The sequence below is a fragment of the Haliaeetus albicilla genome, chromosome 5 (assembly GCF_947461875.1).
Source record: "Haliaeetus albicilla chromosome 5, bHalAlb1.1, whole genome shotgun sequence".
NCBI lineage: Eukaryota > Metazoa > Chordata > Aves > Accipitriformes > Accipitridae > Haliaeetus > Haliaeetus albicilla.
The window spans coordinates 33386913-33410033 of NC_091487.1; the positions used below are offsets into that span (position 1 = coordinate 33386913).

At 36.5% G+C, this 23121-nt stretch overlaps 1 protein-coding gene across 5 annotated transcripts in view; it reads left to right on the top strand.

Moving 5' to 3' along the window:
* STXBP6 (syntaxin binding protein 6) overlaps positions 1–21861 on the top strand; it is a 119017-nt gene extending 97156 nt beyond the window's left edge. For 4 of the 5 annotated variants that reach the window (XM_069784071.1, XM_069784067.1, XM_069784068.1 and 1 more), the window contains 2 exons: positions 16011–16168; positions 18661–21861. In XM_069784071.1, the coding sequence (XP_069640172.1) occupies positions 16011–16168; positions 18661–18684 (182 nt within the window). In that variant the 3' untranslated portion in view covers positions 18685–21861. Of the gene's footprint in view, positions 1–2057; positions 2181–16010; positions 16169–18660 lie in introns of those variants that run through there. The other variant, XR_011324760.1, reaches the window with a different exon arrangement.
* The last annotated feature ends 1260 nt before the right edge of the window (positions 21862–23121 follow it).

The window sequence follows — 23121 nt, forward strand, 5'->3', positions numbered from 1 at the left end:
AAACCTCAAATGTAGCATTAAATAACATTTTTTCTGAAGATGACAGTTCTCCAACCATTTGACCTCATCTTGTTTGTAAACCACTACCTCATTTGGAATGCATTGCTTAGAACCATCTGGTGCTTAATGAATTGATACATATTTTTTTCAGAGTACGTTTCTGTTATCTTTTTAAATTTTGATTCTTTCCAAAATTTTGATTCTTTCCAGTTTCAAGTCAGAAAGGATAGGACTTGATCTGTCTCAAGAATCACTTCCTGGTCTTCCGGGTAAAAAGCCTATATGCCATATTTTTCATAATTGGTCCCTTTCAAAGTCATGAGGCAATGACATTACTATACATTTGAAAGAAGTAAATAGGAAGTGTAAATCATCTTGTACTTACTGTCCAGCATTGCTTCCATTCCAAAAATCATTCTAAATTTAGGACAGTGTAGTCCTTCCTGACTAGCAGAAATTCATTAGTGTTGACATTTTCAGTCTTCTATACTTCTTCTGTTAACACGGATAGGAACAGTTCAGTATACATATCCCCACTGTGTGGTTTCACAGCAATAGCTCTTTCTACTTTGATAGCATAGGTCATTTCACTTCTGAAGGATTTTAGCATCTCCTTAACTTTTCACAGTTCCCATATTGACATAAGAATTAGTAGAAGACCTTGTTTGGATAGTCTTATTTACTAACATTTCATTTTTCTTTCTCATTGTTCAGATGCAATGTTAATTTGATAGCTGCATTTTAATTTGTAATAACTATAGTATATGGGATGCATTTTTTCATTGTTTTTTCATTTGTTTGTGTTGGGGGGGGGGGTGTATTGTGGTTTTGATTGTGGTTTTGCCTTCTTGTAAATCTGGTATTTGAAAACACAGAACTCAGAATATGCCACTGCAGCAGAAAAAAAAACAGAATTGTTTTCCCTCTGACTTACGTTCTCACAGTTCAAACTGCCTTTGAATATGGCTGACCTTCCCAGGTTCAGGGCTTCCAAAAAACGAATTGAAATATAGTATTTCAATGTTGGAAAAGTCCATGCTAAATCTATGTGAAGATGAGGCAAATGACACCAGTTAAACTACATTCTCTATCTCCAGACTTTCTGGGAATTGAGGGGAAGGAGGATAAAGAGAGTTATTCAGCAGCTGGGATGTTGGGAGGTGATCCCTTTTGTTCCACATGGTAATAAAACATAATCCTTTCCTGGTCACCTGGAGTAGAACTTCGAGTCAGGAAGCAGGTTAGAGGAATAAAGGAATAGAACAACTAAAATGGCTTCTGTATATGTTAATGCATAGTTAATTTTGTATTCAGCAAAACTAATTCTAGAACAAAGAAATACTATTAAGTATTTTATTGCTAAACAATGTTCCCTCCATGTTTTCATCTCTCTCCTCTATTGCAATTCTGTGTACATAACTTTAAAAAAAAAAAGTCTGCTGGCAATGCTGTTCGATAAAATAGCCTATTGTAATTCTCTGTAATTCTGTTATCCACCCACTGATTTTAACAGCTATTCCATCCTAGCTTAATTATATATATCCAGTGTCCACATTTGAATAGAACGTCAGTCCATGTTCTTCTTTGGCTTAGAAGAAAAAGCTAGTTTCTGGGTGTCATAGCATATTTCATCTGGTCTCCAAATGAACATACATACGAAAACTTTCTCCTAACCCAGGTTTCTAAACTGTTTAGATTTCTAACCTGGAAGAGGTAAATTTAAAATACGGAGTTTTAGACCATCAGTCTAGGTAGCAGATAAATAGGAAAATGTCTTGCAGGCTACTCAAGCCATTTGAAAAATAACCCATAAAATTTAGTTGCAATGACTTGATATTTTTATGATTCCTTTTCATGGGTTAGCATTATTGTTTAATATAAAACATTAAGAAATAGAACACTGTATATAGTCTTGATGATATCTTAGACCAAAGTGTTGGGTTTTTTGCTGTTCAGAATTACTTACAAAAGGATTGTTTCAGATTGCCTGCTGTGGCATGACAGTAATTTTCTAAGTATATAATTTATTGATTTTCTGTCTTTCTTTCTCTTCACAGTATTAACTGCACTCATAAAATGCAAAACAGATTGGATCTACATCACCTTCACTCACTGTAGACATTAAAGCATTGCATTACATCTGTGCAGCTGTAGAACATCTTGAGAGGACAAGAGGCTTGGTATGGACGCCACTGTTTTGATTCCCAGGGGTGGAATCAAATCTGAAATGACAATCCCTAAAATCACTTAACTTTCCCATTATTGAAGGTTAGAAGCTGATCCAAGCTAGTGAAAGACCAGTTACACTGGTTGACCATGATAGATCCTGTGCTGCTATCAGGCTACAAACAAATTCTGTAAACACATTTGTCTCATCTCGTCATTCTGTTAGAAATTTTTCTTCATTAAAATAATATATAGTTGATGGATCTATGTAGTATTTTCTGTTCTCTCTCTACTGCCAGATCACTAACAAGATAAAACATCAAATGATTTCTTTCCCTCTTTGCTTTTATTTACATTTGACAAAAGTATAAAATGAGTACCTTGGCTGGTTGCTGTTTCTGCTTGCCAGTGCATACCCTCAGTTTGCACACTTACATAAACAATATTCTTTCTTCTCTTTCCTTTTCCCCTCCTTCCCATCTCTAAAGGGCTAGCGCTGAAATGATGCTTTAAAGCCAGTTATGGATTTGGACAGGACAGTATGGAAGGTAAAGTTCTCTCAAGTGTTGACTTAAGCTTGCAGTTAGTAAAATCATTGCTATTCTGACCTGGACAGGCTTTTAGTAGCATATCCTTCCACTCCTGCCAAATTAAGGTTGGTAGTATCTTTCAGGCTTCTCTTAACCCTCTTTAGGAACCGTAGCAGGCTCCTCTTCATTCACTGTGAACTTCAGCTCTAAGTTTCTTAGCCGTTAAGCACCTGGACACTGTGATTGTTCTACATGGTTCCTGGTTAATAGTGGTGCAAAAGTGAAGAAACTTTATTCCATCAGTGTCTCATTTAGAACATTTCCACAAAGGTATGATAAAAAAAGCTCAAGCAGATGAGTAGAGCATAACTCTACTAGTAAGTAGAGTACTATCAGTAGTCTAGTTATAGCAATCTTGAAATCAGAGCATTTACTCAAGTCCTCAGGTGGACCTTGCGGTCTCTTCTGAGCTTTCTGCAGCTGTGACAATATTACTTGCAAGACCCTGGATAGCTAGCAGTCCAGATCTGGAATGGCTGTGTAGGCTGCAGTCATTGCAGGAATCTGAAATATAGACACATTCTTCATTCAGTCAATCCAGAAAGAGCATGTAGCTTTCTTTTTTAGCTTTCGTTCCAGTAAATAGGTTAAACCCAGGGCTAAAATAAGTGGGATGTTACCCACTAGACTGATTTTTTTGTTTTTCTTTTTTTTTCTTCTTCTTAAAATGTACCTAGCAAATATAAAGAGCTGACATGGCTAATGAGAGCAGAGGAGGAAACTGATCTCAATTGTCAATAAAGCTTGTCTTGTTTTGTTGTTTGCTGATGAAGGTTTTGCAGCTGAACAGTTAGGATTATCATTTTTCCTCCTACATTCTTTATAATCAGTATGACCTTTTTAAAAGTATAATGTTATGATTCACAAGGTATTTTTTGTTATTGTTAGAAATAACTTGGAAGTGTCTGTTTAAGTCCCAGGGTATAGATATTTCTTAACTAGCAGCAGGAATATAATACACCGTTTCCTCATGTGAGAACTGAGATATATGAAACTTGGCTTTTTTTGGCCTTAAAAGTACAAGATTACAGATACGTAAAAAGAAATTGTATGCAGATGTAAATAAGATTCAAAAGCAATGAAGTGACAAACTAGCGTTAAATTAGAACGTGTTGTTACAGTATAAAATATTCATAATTACTAGAATTAATATTATAGGCTTCACTGCAAGTCAGGAAGACTCAAAAGTATGGGGTCATATTTTAAGAGGTTTATAGAGTGCTTATAATCCACTGTTTCTTTTTCTGTCTTGTGCTTTGGACAAAATACAAAATTAGATGGATTTATTATTATCTAAAAGTCTCTCTGTTTCTAAATAATATGCAATATTTGCCTGAATTTTTCTATTAGCAGCTGTTCGTGGCCACTATTGGTGTTAATGGCTATTAAAAGATTAATTTGTGTCAGAAGAAATTGCCTACCCCACATCAAAACAGGGGAAACTAGTGTAATCACTAGTCTTAATTTGAGATCACTTCTTACTCTGAAACCTGTGTCACTTTCCTGGGCAGAATCAGATTTTTACGAAGGTGAACATTGATCCATGACTTGAGAGTAGAGTGACTCTTAATGCTGTGTGATTGGTAAAAGCTAAATTAAGTGCAGAATATATACCACTTATATCACAACAGTTACCAGGCTTTGGTAACTCATGCTTCTTTTAAAGGTCATAAACTTTCCAGATTCAGGTGCAAAGACCTACAGAAGTATTTTATTTACTTTCAGAGAAGGTGAAGTCCATGGAAATCCTCCTGTCCAGGCTGAGCTAGGAGACTTCTAGATTTTTAAGGCTCGAATTTAAGTTGGGAAGTACATTATCCTTGAAAGATAAATTGAGCAATTGATGATCAGATTTAAGTTCAGGTTTCAAGTATTTCAAAGTTACAATTAAATTAATAAACCCAGTAAAGATAATACTTTCTATGAATGTTCTGTCTTTTGGATCACTTAGTCATCCTTTCTGGCTGATAATTTAAATATTGAAATTATCTAGAGAACATTCCATTCATGTGATATGGGCATTCATTAAGTTGTAAGAGGGAATTATCTTATAGGATTACAATCACAGAAATACTGTTTCTGTAATCTGCTTAATAACTTGAGCTGTTTAATAAGGCTTTTGTGTGGCTATTTGAGAGGTCAGAAAACTTTCATCTGTTTGGTTCTTTTTAGCAGCAGTTTCCTCTTTTATTCAAAAGAGCTCCTAAACGAGGCTGTCAGCACAGCACCAATGTGAAAGGATGTGCAACAGTCACTTGGCAGGGAGGTGAGAGGGATGAAAAAGGAGGGGAAGAACGCATTCATCCTGTCGACCTTTATGATCAGCTGTTACGTTACAGTACTGATGGAAAGCCTTGGGCTAATGGTAGTCTAGGAACTGTAACTCTCTGGTAGTGGTGATTTTAACAAAACAAATATGCTCAGTAAGGAGAGGCAGCATATGGAAGTGTGAAGTGCCACCATCAGCTGGAACTTTATCAGTCTAAATATTTTGATTTTGAAATACCTAAGCTTCCCTAGTTAGAAGCCTAGAGTTCACTTAGTCCTTCATTACTATTGTGGTGTTGCTGGTGGGTCATTCTGGACACATCTGTTCCTTGTTGTGAACAGTTTCTGTGACAATTTTAGCGGAGGAAGAGATTTGCCTTCATGTCTTCAGTGCTGTGTTGCAGTAATGAACAACTGTTAATTTTTTTAATGGCATAATTCTTTCTCCTAACAAAATTTATTGTTTAGACTGCTGAATCTGGCTAATATGTGGGAGTCACCTGAGCCTTGACAGCCTATGGGAAGTTTTCAGACTAGAGAAATTTGTAACTTCCTCTCTTGCCTTTTCCTTGGGGAAAAAAAACCGTTCTAGGCAGTTGAATTCCTGCCTGAATAAATGCCAGGTAAAGAACCTGAGCTTCCTGTGGTCATTTTCTTCTTTCTGAAGTGTTGTTTTCAGTGGTTAAGTACAGTTTGGAGGGTGGAGGAGGTGGCAGCTTTTGTGAAGTGCTCTCTAAAAGGAGTGACTAATCAGATACAAGCTACATGCAAGTTGATTTTTATTACTGACAGTAGCTGGTCAAAACAGATAGGAGAAATGTGCATGATTAGCAGAGAAAACATTCAGACATAAACGTAGTCACACCAGTCCTGAGTGACTGGGATGTTGCTAAAAGATTGCCCTTAAACGTATAGCTCCTAGGTTACCAGACCACGCTCTCCCTGAGGGCAGCTGCTGTTGCACAGCCAGTCAGTCTCAGGCCAGACATTGCATTTTTTGGTTTGCTTTGTTCAAACCATTGCTCTTGACTGACTCCATCCTGACCTTGAGCAGTTCTCACTCAGTCTTTTTCATTCTTACTCATGAACTACAACTTTATTTCAGCCTATGTGGTAACAGGAGATGGTGATTTCGAATATGCTTTTTAAATAGTCTTTTTGTAAAAACAGAGATTGAGTTTGTCGCAGATACAGAATTTTCAAAGTCACCTACCTGATTTAGTGGTGTGAATCTGTTGACAAATATGTTGTTCCATGCCTCCATTGTAGCACGTTAGTGCATTATGTTTCTCAATAATAATTAACACTAATCAGAAGATCAATCAGTAGTATTGACACAGAGACTATAAGCAGTACCTTTGTTTAGAATAATCCTGCGTTTCATCTTCAGAGTATGTTGCTACCTGATTCTTCTACACACCCTAAAAGAAATGTCAATACTTTGGGGAATTGAAGTTGAAACAAAACAAAACAAAAAAATTCCATCTGGAGATGTGTAAACCCTTTGGATTGCCTTGACAGGGAAAATGTCAATTAGACTTTGTATTGGTTTTGGCTGGGATGGAGCTCTTTTTCTTCCTAGCAGCCAGTATAGTGCTGTATTTTAGATTTGTGACCAAAACTGTGTTGATAACATACCACCGTTTTAGGTGAGCAGTGCTTACACTGTGTCAAGACCTTGGTTTCTCATTCTGCCTGCTCCCAGCAAATAGGCTGGGAGGGGGGCACAACCAGGAAAGCTAACCCAAATTGACCAGGATGATACTCTATGCCATGTAACAGCATGCTGAGCAATAAGAACTGGGGGGGGAGCTGTTTTCCCAAGGTAGCCACTGCTCTGGGACTGACTGGGCATTGGGCTGCTGGTGGTGAGCAATTGTTTTTGCATTGCTTGTTTTTTGTTGTGGTTTTTTTTTTTTCCCCCTTCACTTACTAAACTGTTTTTATCTCAATCTTTGAGTCTTCTTACTTTTGCCCTCCTGATTCCCTTCCCTCATCCCACTGGGTGGGAGTAAGCAAGCAACTGGGTGGGAGCTTACCTGCTAACCAGAGTCAACCCATCACACGCTTTTATTCAAAATAGGGTTTTTTTCATATTAAATATAACTCCTTATAGTAGTTACCATCTTTTTATCCTATATGAAATCTGTTTCCTCCTTCTGAATATTCCTTACAGAAAAATATTCTGATTTTGAATGGAATTCGATTGGATATTTCACCTTGTGATCATGAAGAAATGCAGGAAATACCAGATTTCACCTACTGGTAGAAATTGCTGAAAGGTTTCAACCAAAAAAAGGATACTTTTTCTTTACAGGATGACATCAATGTCAGTAAAAAATCCACATGGAAGTTATCCCATTTCCAGTGATTTTACCACTCAGCTGATCAAAAGCAGCAAAGCTTGCAAGCTTTTTTTTTTTTTTACTCTAATGGCCCCTATGTTGTTTAATGTCACTATTTAAAATAAAAGGGTGCTAGCATCAGATAATTTTTCCATTTTCTTCTGACTGTGGTAAGAAAGCTTATCCTACTCAACTGTCCGTGCAAGAGATTTTTGTAGTCCCCTGCAGAATCATAAGAAGAGGTGGTTTTTTGCAATACATCTCTTTCTAAATCTAAGATTTTTGCAAGCCGCATTGAGAAATTTGGATACACCTTGCTTGTTAGAAGTAAAAATACTGAACTGTTGAACCCTTAAGGTGATTTTTTTTTTTAAAAAAAAAAAACTCATCTTCTCCATTTCATTAAATTTTATTCCTTGTGCTCTGCAGAAGTCATTCTGTTCACATGCTGCTTTCAGGTTTTGGTCAGCTAATGGTCTGCTGTGTTTCATGCTACCTGATTTTCTTTAATTTGTGTGGTTCTGGTTATAATATGTTGAAATAGGTGAGTTAAACAGCAGAGATCATCCAGATGCATTTATTTGGTATGTTTGGAGATAATATTATTTGGCCAGCTAAAAGTGGGATTGGCTCTTTTCTTAGAGCAGTTTATGAAAAGAATTCAATCAAGATGATGTGTGCAAAGATACTCTGTCTTATGAAATCCCCAAAGCCACACATAGTTGGAGACTTGGAAAATATACTAGATAAGTATCACTGTATATTTACCTTGCTCTAAAATTTTTTTGAAAGCATCTGCTGATTCTTGTGATTTTCTTATATGTCCATCAGTTTTTGTTAAACAACATCTTCAGGAGTTTTCTTGGAACATTCAGACCAGATCATACTAAAATCTGTTTAGCCTAGTATTTTGTCTTTGATAGCAGTGATCTCCTTAATTTGTTATTTGCCAAACAAAATTACCAATTTGCAATGCTTTTGGGGAGATGGGAGAATACACATCCTAAAGTGAAGTTTTAAAGCATTTAAACAGGATAAAGCATGTTTGTCTGAAGGAGATCAAACAGCTGGCTTTAGCACAGTTCCTACCTGTAGCTAGATTGATTAAAATTAAAGTAAAATTAGATAATAATACGAGCATAATACGTGTTACTATTGTCAAACACTAACTGTAACTCAGGATTGAGACTTTCTGTGACTTGTTCTAGCTGTTGTGAGTCCAAAGCAATGTTACAGGAATCATCCAATTTCTGCTATGTTCAGAAACAGTTAGTTTTTCTGTGGGGCAAATCCCAGCTCTCATCCTTGAACGTGGAGAGGAGTTTTGCAGTGGAGCTGCTTGTACCCTAGTAGATTTAGGGGAGGTTTAGGGAAGCCTGTGTCAGGGGTGTTCATGTGCTGCAGAGTGTGGTTACTTGCAAGCTGTTGATCAGCACTGCCAGTGGAGATATTTAGCTGGAACAAGTACAAATTCCCACAGAGCAGCCCACACTGGAGGATTTCTTCCCCCTCAATTTCCTGCTGCTTGAGGCACATTACCTTCAGGTTTAGCATAACAAACGTTATCTCTGCCAGAGAGATAACCTGCCAGAAACAGAATGCTAAAATAGCAGCCTTTCACTGACAAAAAGACACAAAAGGACATTAGGTAAAAAAAAAAAAAAAAAGTCTCTTTGTGACTGGAATGAGCTGTCATGCTGATAGATTTGATAAGGTTTTCTCCAGTCTATTAAAACTTTTTAAAGAAGTAGCGAATGAGTTTAGTATCAAGGAAGTACTGTGTATCTTCCCTGTGCATTAATTATGGGTAGGTGTTTTTCAGAACTTTTTATGAAAGACAAGATGGGGTGGATAAAAAAGATTTGACAATTCAAAAAGAAAAAAAAATTCCCCCGCCTGCCAAACCCAAACCACTTCTACTTTGAGGTACGCAAATGACTAGTAATTTTTATCAAGCCTGGAATTTGACAATTAATGCTTGACACTGACAACTAAGACAACATCCAATGTGAATAACCATGTTATGGCTAGGACTGAAGATTAAATGAGGTTTTCATGAGTTTGAATTCTATTTGCATGCATAGAGAAGGTTTGGTATTTAACAATTATTTGAACCAGGTAGTAGTTCTGTGCTGAAAACTTCAATTGCTAGTTAACTTGAAATACATTTTTTATCTTTGTAAGGCTCTTGAGCAAATCCTTCTGAAAGACTTTTGTAGACATACAGAGGGCAAGGAGTGCTGGCACCAGAGATTTGTTAAAAGCAAATTGTTCCCGACCAGCTTGTCTTCTGTGATGAAGTGACTGGCTCAGTGGATGAAGGGAGAGCAGCAGATGTCTTTTGGTTTTTTTCCCTTTACTTCAGCAAGGCATTCAACACTGTCTCCTCTAGCATTGTCATAGCAAAGCTGGGGAAATACAGACTGGATAGGTGGGCAACAAGGTGGGTGGATATGAAGGGTAATGGTCAGCAGTTCAAAGTCCAAATGGGAGCCAGTTACTCTTGGCATTCCTTCTAAGTCAGCACTAGGGCCCATGCTATTTAACATTAAGAGCCTGGATGACATGCTAAGAGAGACCTAAGAAATTAATTGTGGTTCTTTAAGGGAAAAATTTAACTTTATTATATTTCTGAAGTTCATTTAGAAATAGATGTATTATCTTTAAAAATTACAGAAATACTTGACCTGAAATTACTGTTTATCTTGAGCATTTTTCCCATGCTTAGGTAACTTGCCAGTAAGAGATTTGGAGCGTGCCATCACAACGTCAAAATATTAGCAAATTGGGGGTTTTTTCTTTGTAACTTTCTTTATAATTTAATCAAATTTTATGTATGTATATGGAGTCTAATATTAATCATTGGTTTGAAGGGTTAGAAAACTGCTATAACTGAGCAAAGAATTTGAAGCTGGTCTGTTATATAAGTCAAAAGGATCATCTTTAATTTTAGATGGACATTAAAAAGGTGATTTATTTTCAAAATTCTCTTTTGAAGCTACAGTCTGTCTTTGTCACCTCCATTATTAAGGAGTGATGAGATAAACTGGAAAGTAATCTTAATTCCTAGCTATAATTAGAAATACAGTCTTAAGGCTTCTTTCACTATTCTTTCAGAAAACCCAGAATTTATATTAATCCTTCCCCTCTTAGTGTTTTTTATATTCGGCTTTTGTCAGTTTAAACTGGTTTTTTTCAGTAAGACTTTTGAAGTAACTTTTGAAGAATAGAAATAATGCTTATTATATAGCTGCTTCCCTTCTTCCGATCACTTTCCCACTTACAAAAAGCATCTGTGATGCTCCCTTCTTTCACAAGGATATGTTCATTCTTAATTGTTCAGCACCTTCCTTTTCCCCTTGGAGTCCTTTAGGTTTTTTTATTGATATTTTAATTGTTCAGTGCTTTTGGTTCTTAAGTGATGAGTGCACAGGCAGTTAACAAAACACAAAATAGTGAAGGAGAAAAAAGCCGTTCTTTGTATTTACAATCAGTGTTTCCAAAATTCTGTTGAAATTCTAGTTGCACCAGCATATCTGAGTGTAAGTAGTATGTGTAGGCATATAGAATAATTATGTTGTGATAGAGGTGGTCTTGTTAATGAACTGATTGTCATTATGCTTTTAACTGTTATTCAGTGACACAGGTCCAGTTTTATGCAGTTGAATGGATACCATTAGTACCTGTTTTCTTTAAATAAAAAGGTTGTTCATGTGATAGAACTTCTTAATTATTGTTGCTAATTGCATTTATTTCCTTCTCAGAAGGAGGTAGTTGGTCAATGCTGTGTTAATGCATATACAAATAAAAAGTAAATGCTTGCATTTACAAATGAGTCACTGTAAAGTCTTATCACTAACATACAGATAAATCCCTGCACTGAACTGAAATACATTTGATATGGCTAATAGAGAATACCATGAACCTTTTATGAATGTGTGTTAAAACAAAACATGAAGACTAAATAATGGTATCTCTATAGACCAATGAGTTTCTTCAACATACAGACCGGTTTCCATGCGGATTGATGATAGTATCTCCGTATCTTTCATGTACTGTTGGGTTAAGGATGTACTTCTCTCTTGTGCATGATAAAAGGCCTAAAGCAATGTCACCTGATTTCATGGGCTGCAAGACCCTCTGATATAGTTTGTGATCATAAGAACCAAAAATTTAAAAGTTGGTCTGAGAGGAGCTGCGGTGCTTCCTGCAAAGTGTTATTTCTTCAGTGTTTATGTCCATAAGCAAGTAGTACTTACAGGTTCACTGGTCTAAAACACTCACACGAGGGCTGCTGCCCTTCTGCTATTTCTGCACCTTTGGGTCCCAGTAACGTTATCTATAATTATACAAGTCACTAATTGAATTTTCTAAGGGGAGGGGGGAGTTTAATTCCGATAGTTTATATTTTGCTACAGCAAATTCAAAATAAGATGTATATTTTGCTTAGCAAATTGGATTACCAGGCTGTGTAGCTATGGATTGATTTGGAAATGCATGTTCCTTTCCTCTGGGTAGACAACTTCAGATAAGATGACAAAAAGTATTATAGAAGAAAAAACTGGTTTAGAAGCAACCTTATTAAGCTACTTGTTTGAGTAACTGAAAATAAATCAGCAGTATGTTTCTTGCTTTTATATATAGCAAAATTAAACTGAAGAAACTCACTGAATTAAGCTTGATTTGTTTAGTTTCATACTGAAGTTGGCCTAAATATACATGTTCTGCTGATACTAGAAATTAATATTAACCTAATATTTTATATTAAACTCAGTATAAATACATATTTTCCCCATGTGATCTGGCAGTATTTACTCCATTTACTCAGTGAGTCTGCAAATACTGTTAGATAGTGAAAAGCTGTGTGCTTGCCCTTAATAGAGACTTCAAAAAAAGCTGTTTAGTAAAATGACAAAATATGTAAACTTTTCTATTTTCCTTTCATGTGTATTTGAAAGAGAAAAGTCTGTTAGGCTGGGATCTGTTCTACAGAGCTATAGAAAGATATAGGCACTCCAAAAATGGGTGGATCTCTGTATACCTTAGAAAAAGCAGCAACATAAGCATGTGACTCTTTCTGTTCAGTGAAGTCTGTAGCCATGCAAAATTTGAGATCACAGACCCCTGGAGTTCGACATCTTGGGAATAATGCAAGTGCTTTCCTACAAAAAACAATTCAGAACATCAGCTGACCCATACCCATATTTTGGTGGTGTTTATCTCATCTTGCAAGTGTTAGAAAATCTCTTTCCTGAGAAGAAGTATGTGAAAAGCTGTTGAAAGTCTTCCATTGAGGAGCTTGTGTTTCTCACCTGGTAGTGAGAAGTCCTGAAATTTCTCAAACTTTTCATAGAGAAAGAAGGGGGGGGGGGGGGGGACAAACACCAAAAAACCACCCACCCACCACCAAAACAAGGTGGTTAAGAGCAGTCGTCAAGTCTTTGGTAAAAACTAAGCGAAGATGGAAAACGGCATTTCCAGACTCTAGGAAAGAGATGTTAACTGTCACATTTCTTTGAGTTTTTCTTGAGTGGCTCAGTGGAGGTGGTTGGCATGTTTACACCTAAGTGGGTACAGTTCAGGCAGTTTTGTTGTTCGGTCATGGAACAGATTTCTCTGGAGATCTTGAATCGTAGTAGTTGTGTCCTGAAGAACAGCTTAAAAAATTTGCAGGTTGTAGGGGATTTGTTCATAGGAATGATTCTCCAATACATCCAGTACAAGTGTTGCTATTCTTGCAGTGATACTAATATAAGGACAAGGCATAGTCAGTCATACCAGAAACCACCTACACATGCTCTAGATATACACCAGTGAATAGACTACTGACACATGGGTTTCTGTGTTGCTCATAGATTGGGGTGGGGTGTATTATTTTACTGATGTTCCATTGGAAAAGATTATCCAAAACTAGTTCTCCAAAACAACCTCAGAACAGCAGCTTCTGCAAGTCACTGCCCATAGAAAAATACAGCAGATCTTACCTGGAGAGAACATGATACTGTATTATCTAGAAAGAAAAACAATTATTATTACTGTGCCAAACTTCCAAGTTTTCTTCTCTGCTGAAAACAATGTGGAGAAATAGATACCGATCTTTGGCCACAAATCCTGGTATTTTCAGGAATATAGAAAATACAGAATGTTTTCATTCTGCAGTTTCCTATTGACACTGACAGAAGGTCAGCAATCTGTGTTAACTTCTACTCCTGAACACACGTTAAGACTTCAGAAGATGCTTAGTTTTATAAACCTCTCCATGTACCCTGCTTCCCTTGAATTCAGCAGAAGGTTTGTGATCTTGTAAAGCAACAACAGAGTTAATCCAGTGTTGAGAGCTTTTAAAACTCTTATCTTAGAAAAGTAGCACTGATTTATACAAGAGGTTAAAGCCTGTAGATCACACCACCAAAAAAGGGAAACTTATTTCCAGTGTGGTGTTGCCCAGTACGTGTGTTTATTGGAAAAGTTACCTGAACTGACACCAAAATAATCTCCTAAGAACTGGCTTTAAACGAGCAAATTATAAACAAAATAACAATTAACTGAAAAATCTTGAAGTGAGAAAGTGTACAATATTTAAAGTTGTTCGGTTTTATTATCAGACTCCTCAGTGTCTGAAGAGAGACCACTTGAAAAGATAGTTTCATTTCTGTCTCTGCAAATTCCAACTCACAGTATTCTCGGATATTCATCTCTTTAACATTAATGCCATTCGTTTTTTTCCTTCTGTAAATCCAGCCTTTTTGTTCCATGCAACAATAGACAAAACCAAACCTGTAGCTGTTCCACATGCTATACATCTGTTATTTTTTTTATTACTGATGTGAAAAATGTAACAATATTGGTATACAGGAGGCCAGGGTGCTCTTTGCTTGATATTTCTCATATTGACTCATCATGTGTGAGTCACTGTGCGTAGGTTCCTGGGTCCCTCCCCTGCCTCCACAGTTTGATACTAGTTGTGTTTTAGTTAAAAAATTCCCTTAAAATTTTATTAATCTGAAGAGTTCCTGCATGTGCAGCTTTGTACTGTTGATCCACAGGCTATGTGGGGCAACCTTCCGTTTCACTCTTCATTGTTTGTTTGCTGTTTCTAAGGAAAGGAGTATTATGTTAAAAATGAGTCTGAATGGGTCTTTTGTTCTTTTTCCTTATGAAACTAATAGCAAAACAACCCTCAAATTAATGTTCGGGTTTTATTTTTTTAACCTGGCAATACCTTTTACGTAGACACACTTTTCAGACTAACAATAAAGGCAGTAGGTTTGTGTTTATTTCCACTTGTCTTTGTATGTGAGAACAACAGAATTTGTTGTAACAGCAAATTTGCTGTAGTGCTCAGTTCAGCTTCGTGTCTTGAACTGGTTTCATACCTTTACCTGCATAATTAATTTAAAAGTGTTACTTACATATTTGGTTTTAATGCTGTGAAAAAAAGGCTCAATTTGATTACAATATTTGGGGCAATTTAGAAAACTGGCAGCAACAGCGAGCCTGGTAGTTAATACTCTGTCTGTATTGACTTTCTGGCTCTCACGGTGCCTTTGTATATGTCTAGACAGCAAACTGCTAGATAACAAAAACCCTGTAAGGTAGATTAAGTTTTAAAGCTTGTGGAAAACACCAAGGGACTACTGTATTGTGAAAAGCTGAATTTTTACTAGTCCTTTGGCTAAAAAGGTTAAAGGGATAGGGCAAAATATTTTTTTTTTGTCCTACATGTATTTTAATACGTACCAGTTCATGCTGATAACATGCAGCTTCCTCTTCAGAGTTTTCAGTTTGTACTGTGGTTCATATTATAAACATTGATCAGCAACTCATTCCAGAAAGAGGATAATCCCTTCTGTTGAGAAGCAGTATAGAAAGGAGTACTGAAAAGATTGAACATTTGAAAGGGATGCAGTTCTGTTGAAACTTGAAGAAACTACTACGTTGTGTGCCAGAGAAGAAACAGAGAAACTGCTAAGTTGATTTGGATGGTAAAGGTTTTAGGAGATACTGAGCCTTGCTGGGACTTTAAATACTAAGGTTTAAATAAAGTATGTTGTCACATGAAACATGGCTGGTGCTCCATGTGGAGAAGGGTCAAAGTTAGATAGATCAGAGCAGCATAAAATAACTGTAGTAATAGTGTTTTGGGTGCATTTGTAAATGAAATATTATTATAATAATTATAATATAGAAAAAAATGGTGAATTCATACAGACATCTCCTGCAGAGTCAATTATTTATTCTCTAGGGAAACAGTGTAACTTCCAAAGAAGGTTTTTCTGTATTAACATGATAGTGCTGTGAAGAAGCTGTGTGCACTTGTGAACAGTTTAATTGATTTAGAAGAATAGCTTCCTGAAATGATGTATGAGCATAAGGCTTAAAAAATAATACATAGCTAAGTTATGTCCACGGCTTCTTTATATTCCCCAAGTATTATGTTGCAACACAGTACTTGTTTATAGATTGCTAATAATATGATTTGTGTGAGAAAACAGTAACTTACCCCATTATCCAAAATGCAACTAGATGATAAACTAGCAGGTAACACATCAGCTCTAGAACATTATAAATCAAAATAATTGTATTTAATACAAAGCATATATATATTTGGGTGTTCTAATAGTTTCTTTTGCTATTGCAGGAAACAGCATACTCCATTCAGCAGCAGACAGTGTGACAAGTGCAGTACAGAAGGCAAGTCAGGCTTTGAATGAGCGTGGTGAAAGGCTAGGTCGAGCAGAAGAGAAGACAGAGGAGCTGAAAAACAGTGCTCAGCAGTTTGCAGAAACTGCACACAAGGTAAGATTTTGGTGGTACAAGGCTCTGAGTAGGTCAGTCACACGTTCCTTTATTGTGAGGGGAGGAAGCCCTAGAAAGAATCGTAGTTGGTCACTGTTTACAAACAGCTTGCTGTTTTCCTTGATGCTCTTCCTCACGTGGCAGTTTTCTGGTTTATAACTTCAGTCCATAGGTTTGCTGCATTGCCACTTGAATTGAAACTACCTGTCTTCACCTTCCTGAAGCATATTTCAAATCCGTCTTCCCACTATTGCTTGGAACTATTCCCCATACTTTGTGCAGCAGTATAGTGAAATTGTTGTTAATCTCCTCTGATAAGCAGTCATAGGTCTGTGACTGTCTGTTTCTGAAGAGGTATCTTTTTATGTCTGGAAATGTTAGTTATGAGGATTTTGAGGAATTGTTCAGTCTCAGGAATGTATGGACATTCTCTATTCTTGGTGGAAGGTATTGATAGTACTATGCCTGTTGCTTCTGCATGTGCGTAATGGTGCTGAGCTTCCATCTCTGTGACAGAAATTCTAGGCATCGACAGCATTCAGTTTGGTGGTAGAAAGTTTTCTGCACATGAGCAACCATTTTAGCATGTAAGTGTGATAGATTTGCTGCTTAGGACATGCATTAGGCTTTGTCACGCTTATGCCAAACAGTGCCTGGCTACTGCATTAGCACTAGAAATCCTGGGTTGTTATCTTGCAGTTCTATACAAGCCTCTGTCTTATATAGTCTTTAAAATTCACAAACCAACTTATTTTAATTTTTAACGGGACAATCCTCTACTTTGTGGTCCATTTGGATTAGCATGGTTCAGCTTAGTGGCGTGAGTATGGTACGAGTCTGCTCTTGGACTCTTCATCTAAGGCCACCTTCTTCCTCCCTCCCCCAGTGATGATAACTACGCCAACTCAGAAAACCAACCTTATACAGCAGCTACCACCCCTTCTAGGGTAGGGGGCAACAGGTTTGGCGCTTTAGACTAAAGCGTAGAGTGCTGCTTGGTAGGGAGTTCAGAAATGAAAAATGCCTCTGATAGTTGGGCCGCTATGAATCTTGATTAAGATTTGAATAGGTTTCATTAGTGTGTGTTGCCCTTTCATCTTCCACATGTGCAGAACAGCAGTTCCACAGATGAAGCCATGCTGTGAACAGAAACAAATCCTTTCAAACAGGTTGTGTTAGGAAAATCTTATTTTAAGAAACTCTCCAGATTAAAGTATGCGGTATTGTAATAAAAATACCATCCTTGATAGCCTATGCTGTACCATATTTAGAAATAAACGTTTACAAAATAATAATTCAAAACAAAAATTGGGGGGGGAAGCAGCAGGAACAGTGGAGAAGCTAAAAACATCCACAATACAATTTTTTTTATTATTAAATAAAAAATACAGGGAAATTCTCAATCAGAATTTTGTACATAGTCGTTTGAGTTTACATGTCTCTATGGCAGAAAGCCAGAACAGTTTCTGCAGGAAATGCCTAAGTGATGCAGAATAGAAAAGGGTAATCTCCAATTCAGACTGTGTGCTGGACTGAGATTTATGAAACCTTTCTGCCAGTCCAGTTCTACAGATTACCAGTCTTCCTTATGTGAGTGTGAAGGGCTGTGTGCTGTTGAAGCTATCCCAATTACCAGCTGCCTGAAACAGGAGTGTGACAGTCTTTCAGTGGATGATAGTTAAGGATTTGTAGTAAATGCTTGGGTTTTGTCTTTTTAACAAGAAAATAGCATCTTTGTGTTAGAAGAAAACAAAACATAGTTTAGTTCTTAGAGGACCATAAATGCTTATCATCTCAATGATCATAAGGATAACTTAGTAAAATGGGGTTTACAACGCTTTTTTCTTGCAATTTTTTCTGTACTGGTGCCCCAGGTCTTGAATTGTATCTTAGAGGTGCTGTAGTCCTGCAATTCCTTTACTCTTATCTCACAAAAATGCAGCGGGCAGCCACCCAAGAATGTATTAGGTTAGAGACACACTTTTTTATGGTGGTGTGCTTTAGTTTGCAAGAGAGTTTTGTTGGGGTTTTGGTGGAGCATTTAGGAATAAGTACAGTGTTGCTTATTGTTAATATTCCTCTGATTAAGTCTTTGAGGGGCAGCTGCTACTTGGACCTTAGATGTTCTTTGTACAGAAAAGAAAACATACTACTCCAGTGAAACCCGAAAAGCAAGGTCCAGCTGAGTGTTGCTCAAATGGCAAAACTAACTTTCTGGCAAAACAGTGACAGTGAAGAGAAAGGCACCAATTTCAACTTACTAGTGTTTGTGAACACTTTGTGCAGCAAAGCAGAGTTCCCATTTTGGTGGCTTTATAGTCACAGCAAAGGGAACAACTCTGCATATCTGTGTGCAAAGAAGTTATGAATTTCAGGCATCTTGTGGAGAATTTGTTTTGCAAGCTTTTCTCATCCAGACTAGCCACATTAGCTTGATATAGCTATGGTTACATGTGATCTCTCTTTAATTCATTTTTTTCTTTATTTTTCAGCTTGCCATGAAGCACAAATGCTGAGATACTGCCCAAAGTTGAAACCTTCCTGAGAAACTGGAAAGGCTACGTTCAGCAGTTCTTACAGGAGATCCAGACTTCTGTGTGCTTTTTTCTTCCAGTTCAGTGGAGATGCATTCTTTCAGTTTCTGTGCAGGAAAAAGTGTTGCATTTCTACCTTTTTTGACTTTTGTTCCTCTTTTGTAATATTGCTACACAGTCCTGCAGTACTTTCTACCTGTATTTCAGTTGTTACAGGAGTGAAAGCAAACAGGGGAACTGGACCAAATGACAAGTTGATCGGGATTAAAATAGTAATACTCTTTCCCATTTGTACAGAAAGTTATTTAACTGGTTATGGACGTATGTGTGGAAGTAAAATCCAAAGAAGGGGTATACTTTTCTTCATTTTATGTAGCATCAGCAGGATGTGAATGTTGGAATTAAACACCTGGGGTTGTAACTATTGTGGAGAATAGGCTGCTTTGTCCTGGGAAACAGAAAAACGTGTTTCTTCTACCCAGTGCAGGAAGTTTTGCATGTGCCATCACCAGCATTCAGAAGTGCATATCTGAATTTCATAGGGGAATCTGTTACCAGTGCTGCATTTTGAGTATTTCTGTTTTCCCTTCAGGATTGATTATTTGAATAGTATAATGAAACCTACAGAATGTATGCTTGAAGTTTCAAAATAGAGGGGGGAAAAAAGTAATTTTTACATCTATACACACATAGCTGTGCCTCAAACATAGTCTAGAATTTAGCAATCTGGTATAAAATAACATTTCATTTTCTTTTAACCTGTGATTCTGTGGCTAAAGGTCTGTGTAAATGACAATGCAAAGGCCTGGGAAAATGAGAATGCATCATTTTCCAAGTCACCTCTTTTTCATAAATTCTATAGTAAGAATTTTTGGAACACTTCAGAAATTTGTCTGATTAGAATGACTTTTGTGTTAGCTAGTCGTCTGATTTTTAAAATAGAGGCTTTCAAAAAGCATGTCTTGGTACATAGAATCCTAACTCCTAGTTTGGGTCTCAGTTTTCAGTATATATTATCACTGCAAGGGTGGCTCCCTACTTCACTCTGTATTCACTATATGCAATATATGCACTGTATTCTCTTACAAAAATAAGTAGGTTACTCTTTTCCTTCACAGCTGTTTTCTTAACATTTTTAAGATGTTCTAATATGCTTCTAGAATGAAGAAAAAAAGAAAAAAAAAGATGCTGCTTTTTAAACAAAAGAACAACAAAAAAACAAACAAAAAAAACCGGTAATCTAGAAACAGAAATCCTAGCGGAAGTTTCAGCCTTCATCTTCTGAAGATGCCTGCTCTTCATTTCTGTCCTCATCTTACTGGAGAGCCAGAAAGCTGGCATTATATGAATGTACTGTAGTTTTCATTTTCAATGTAGAATAAGATTTTTGCATTATTGATGACACTTTAAACAGTCTAAAATCCTCAGAGCAGTGCTTGTAAGAGAGATAAAAGCTTCTGTAGTAATTGAGAATATTTTAGTTACTGCAAGCTGAAGTAACTGAAAATCTCTTGGAAATACCCATTTTGTAAAAAGATGCTTGGTTTCAGGAAGACATGCTCATTTGAACTAAGGACACTGTCTAGTTAACTGATTGCATTCAAACTTTACATCTGTTTGGTTTTGGTTTTTTTTTACTGTAATTTAAACTGGTTTATATGAAGCTTTTTATTTATTTTCACACTGGGAATTGAGAGAAGGGGTAAATTTGTCATCTGTGTAGTACCATACGATCAGTTAGATCTATTTAGCGTCAGCTCTAACAGTTACTACATCCAACACCATCAACTGAAAAGGAATTTGGCCACATCTGTTATAAGTCAGAACAGGCTCATTAACAACATGAGTTCTGAACACTCCATTGAGCTACGTACAATTAATGCTTGCCCCGGAAATGCCAGTAGCTTTCTGAGCACTGCTGTAATGACTATGGGTATTTTCTGCAAATTAACCAGGAAAACGGTCTCTCATTAGAAATTAAACTCCTGCTAGAGACCAAATGTTAGGCTGTTTTTTAAAAATAGCTGCATTAGAAATTAGTCAGGGAGTACATTTTTGACCACATAGCTATCTTCTGTTGTCATCTTTTCCACTCTTACTTTTTTAACTATATTCTGCTGCTAACCTCACAAGTCTTTCTCTTGAGAGAAAGAAGGAATAGGTTTTGAACTGCTGCCATCTAGCTGGGCTTCTAAGCTTGTCAATAATTTAGAAGAAATGTCTAAACCCCAGAGGAGATAAACCTGAAAAGAAATAGTTGTTTAAATTCACATAACAAGACATGGTTTTCAGGTGTTTACATGAATATTGGCTGGACAGGACAAGGTCACAGTTGCACTGCTAAGTTCCAGACATTTTGTGAGTTGAACTGTTCTAAAACATTACTTTAGTCCCACAAACAGTTTTTCAGCATATTTTTTTTAATATTCTCCAGTTAAGTGTATTGTGTTATGTATCATAACTCAGGACTTCTATCCAACCATCAAAAGCCATTTACTATGGGAATTCTGAGTAACCTAGTGTTATTGAATGAAGGAAAAGCGGTTTGTCTGTGTGTTTACTTTGTTCTTCTTGTTCATTAACTACAAGATTTGGTAGTTTTTAGGGAAAAAAATATCAGAGGTGTATAAATGTCTATCCAAAGGTAAATCTTACAGCATTGCAATTTCCTTCTGGAACTTAGCTTGTAGTGTATACAACCTAGTATTATTAGATAGTCATGTACATAACATATACTATAATGCAGGTTAGTGTTTCATATGAAAGAATGTATTTGTAAATTGTAACAATATCAGTAGTTTCTTTATCTTTTTAAAGTTCTGCAAAGAATGAAAATAATGTATTGTTAGACTTGAGTGCTGTACTGCAAACTCTGTCTTAAAAGGCTACTTTTGTGTCTAGCAAAAGTTGTGCATTATGTGAAATATTAACAAAAATGTGCTCTCTAAAAAGTGATCTTAAAGGTAGGTAGGTTTTGCTATGATATGCCAGAATTGTAATACTTGCTGGTGTCTATTGTAACCAATTCCTTGAAAGTTCTCAAAGATGTAGAAATTATTTTGTGCCATTCTGGGGAAAAAAAATGGGACCTGCTCTCTTGAGTCATTACTGGAAGCCCTGATTTTGTCATTAAATACTGTAACTGTGATCAAAAGAAAATTGTCCTTGGATTATTTGAGTTACCTATTCAAAATATGATTTGTAAATGACATTTTTATATTTCACTCTAGGAGAATTTTATTTCACTCTAGCAAAACTGAATAAAAATTGGTTTCTGCTTTAACAATGAAAACTTTCTTTAGAAAGAATACTGCCATTGAAAAAGAAGTAATGGGAACTAGGTTAATGGATTTCATGACCAAGCAGATTCCAAACAATGGTTAACACAGGTTTAAATTAGCATCGTACCTAAAGGCTGTACAGGTAAAAAAGAACTTCTGTGTTAATTTGCTTTCAATTTGCTATAAAATGCTTATTCTCAAATTGTTACTGTCTTCTTTTGGCCATCTAATTTTATTGACAAATTTTTATCAAAACAAAAGCAATTTTAATTGCTCTATGGGAATAAAACTATAAAGGTAGAATTCTACACAGAAGCAATCCCATATATTTGAATGAGGGCAACTCACAGAAGACTTGTATGGAATATGAACTGACTTTGCTGCCATCTCCTTTTTTCAGGCTTAAACGTGGTCCCTAAGATCCTAATCTCAAAAATGTCCTGTCGGCAAATATTGTCAGCTGATTACATTACTTTAGTTACTAGGTAAATTTTGCTAGAATGAATGTCATCCATCTGATGTTGAATGCCATACATGCCCACTGCCCAAACTGTATGAAACTTTTAGTAAAAGAAATAGATCTCTGGGGCATCAGAAGCAAACTTGCTCAGAACAGCATTTTGTTGTAGCTTACACATAACAATGGCAGTTCTTTTCCATTGTTATTGTACATTTATCCTGTAAGAGTAGAAAAAGAAAACGTTTTGTTCATTTTCTGAGTATTTTTTAGATCAATTTCACCATGTTGGCATTGTTTTTCTTGATCTTACAATTTTCACAAATCATCAGCCTAATCTACTGCTGTGTATGCTAAAGATGATGGGGTTTTGTTTGATATGTTTGAGTCATGGAAGAGACTCAAACATGAATGTTTACTGATTCAATATATTAGGATTTCCACGTAAAAGATATGCTAGTGTGTTGGAGAATATTGTTGCTGCCATACTCCTGAAGGCACAATATTTGACAGAAAATCAGACTAAGATGCCTGTCACCTTCAGCTGCAAGTCACAATATCAATGAACATATGCACTACTTCAAGTAGTGAGCAGACTAGTAGACCTGTCCGGTACTCACTAAGGATTGCAATGTCTCAGATTAAAAATTGCTTTAATTTGTTTCAAAATTAGTCCCTCAT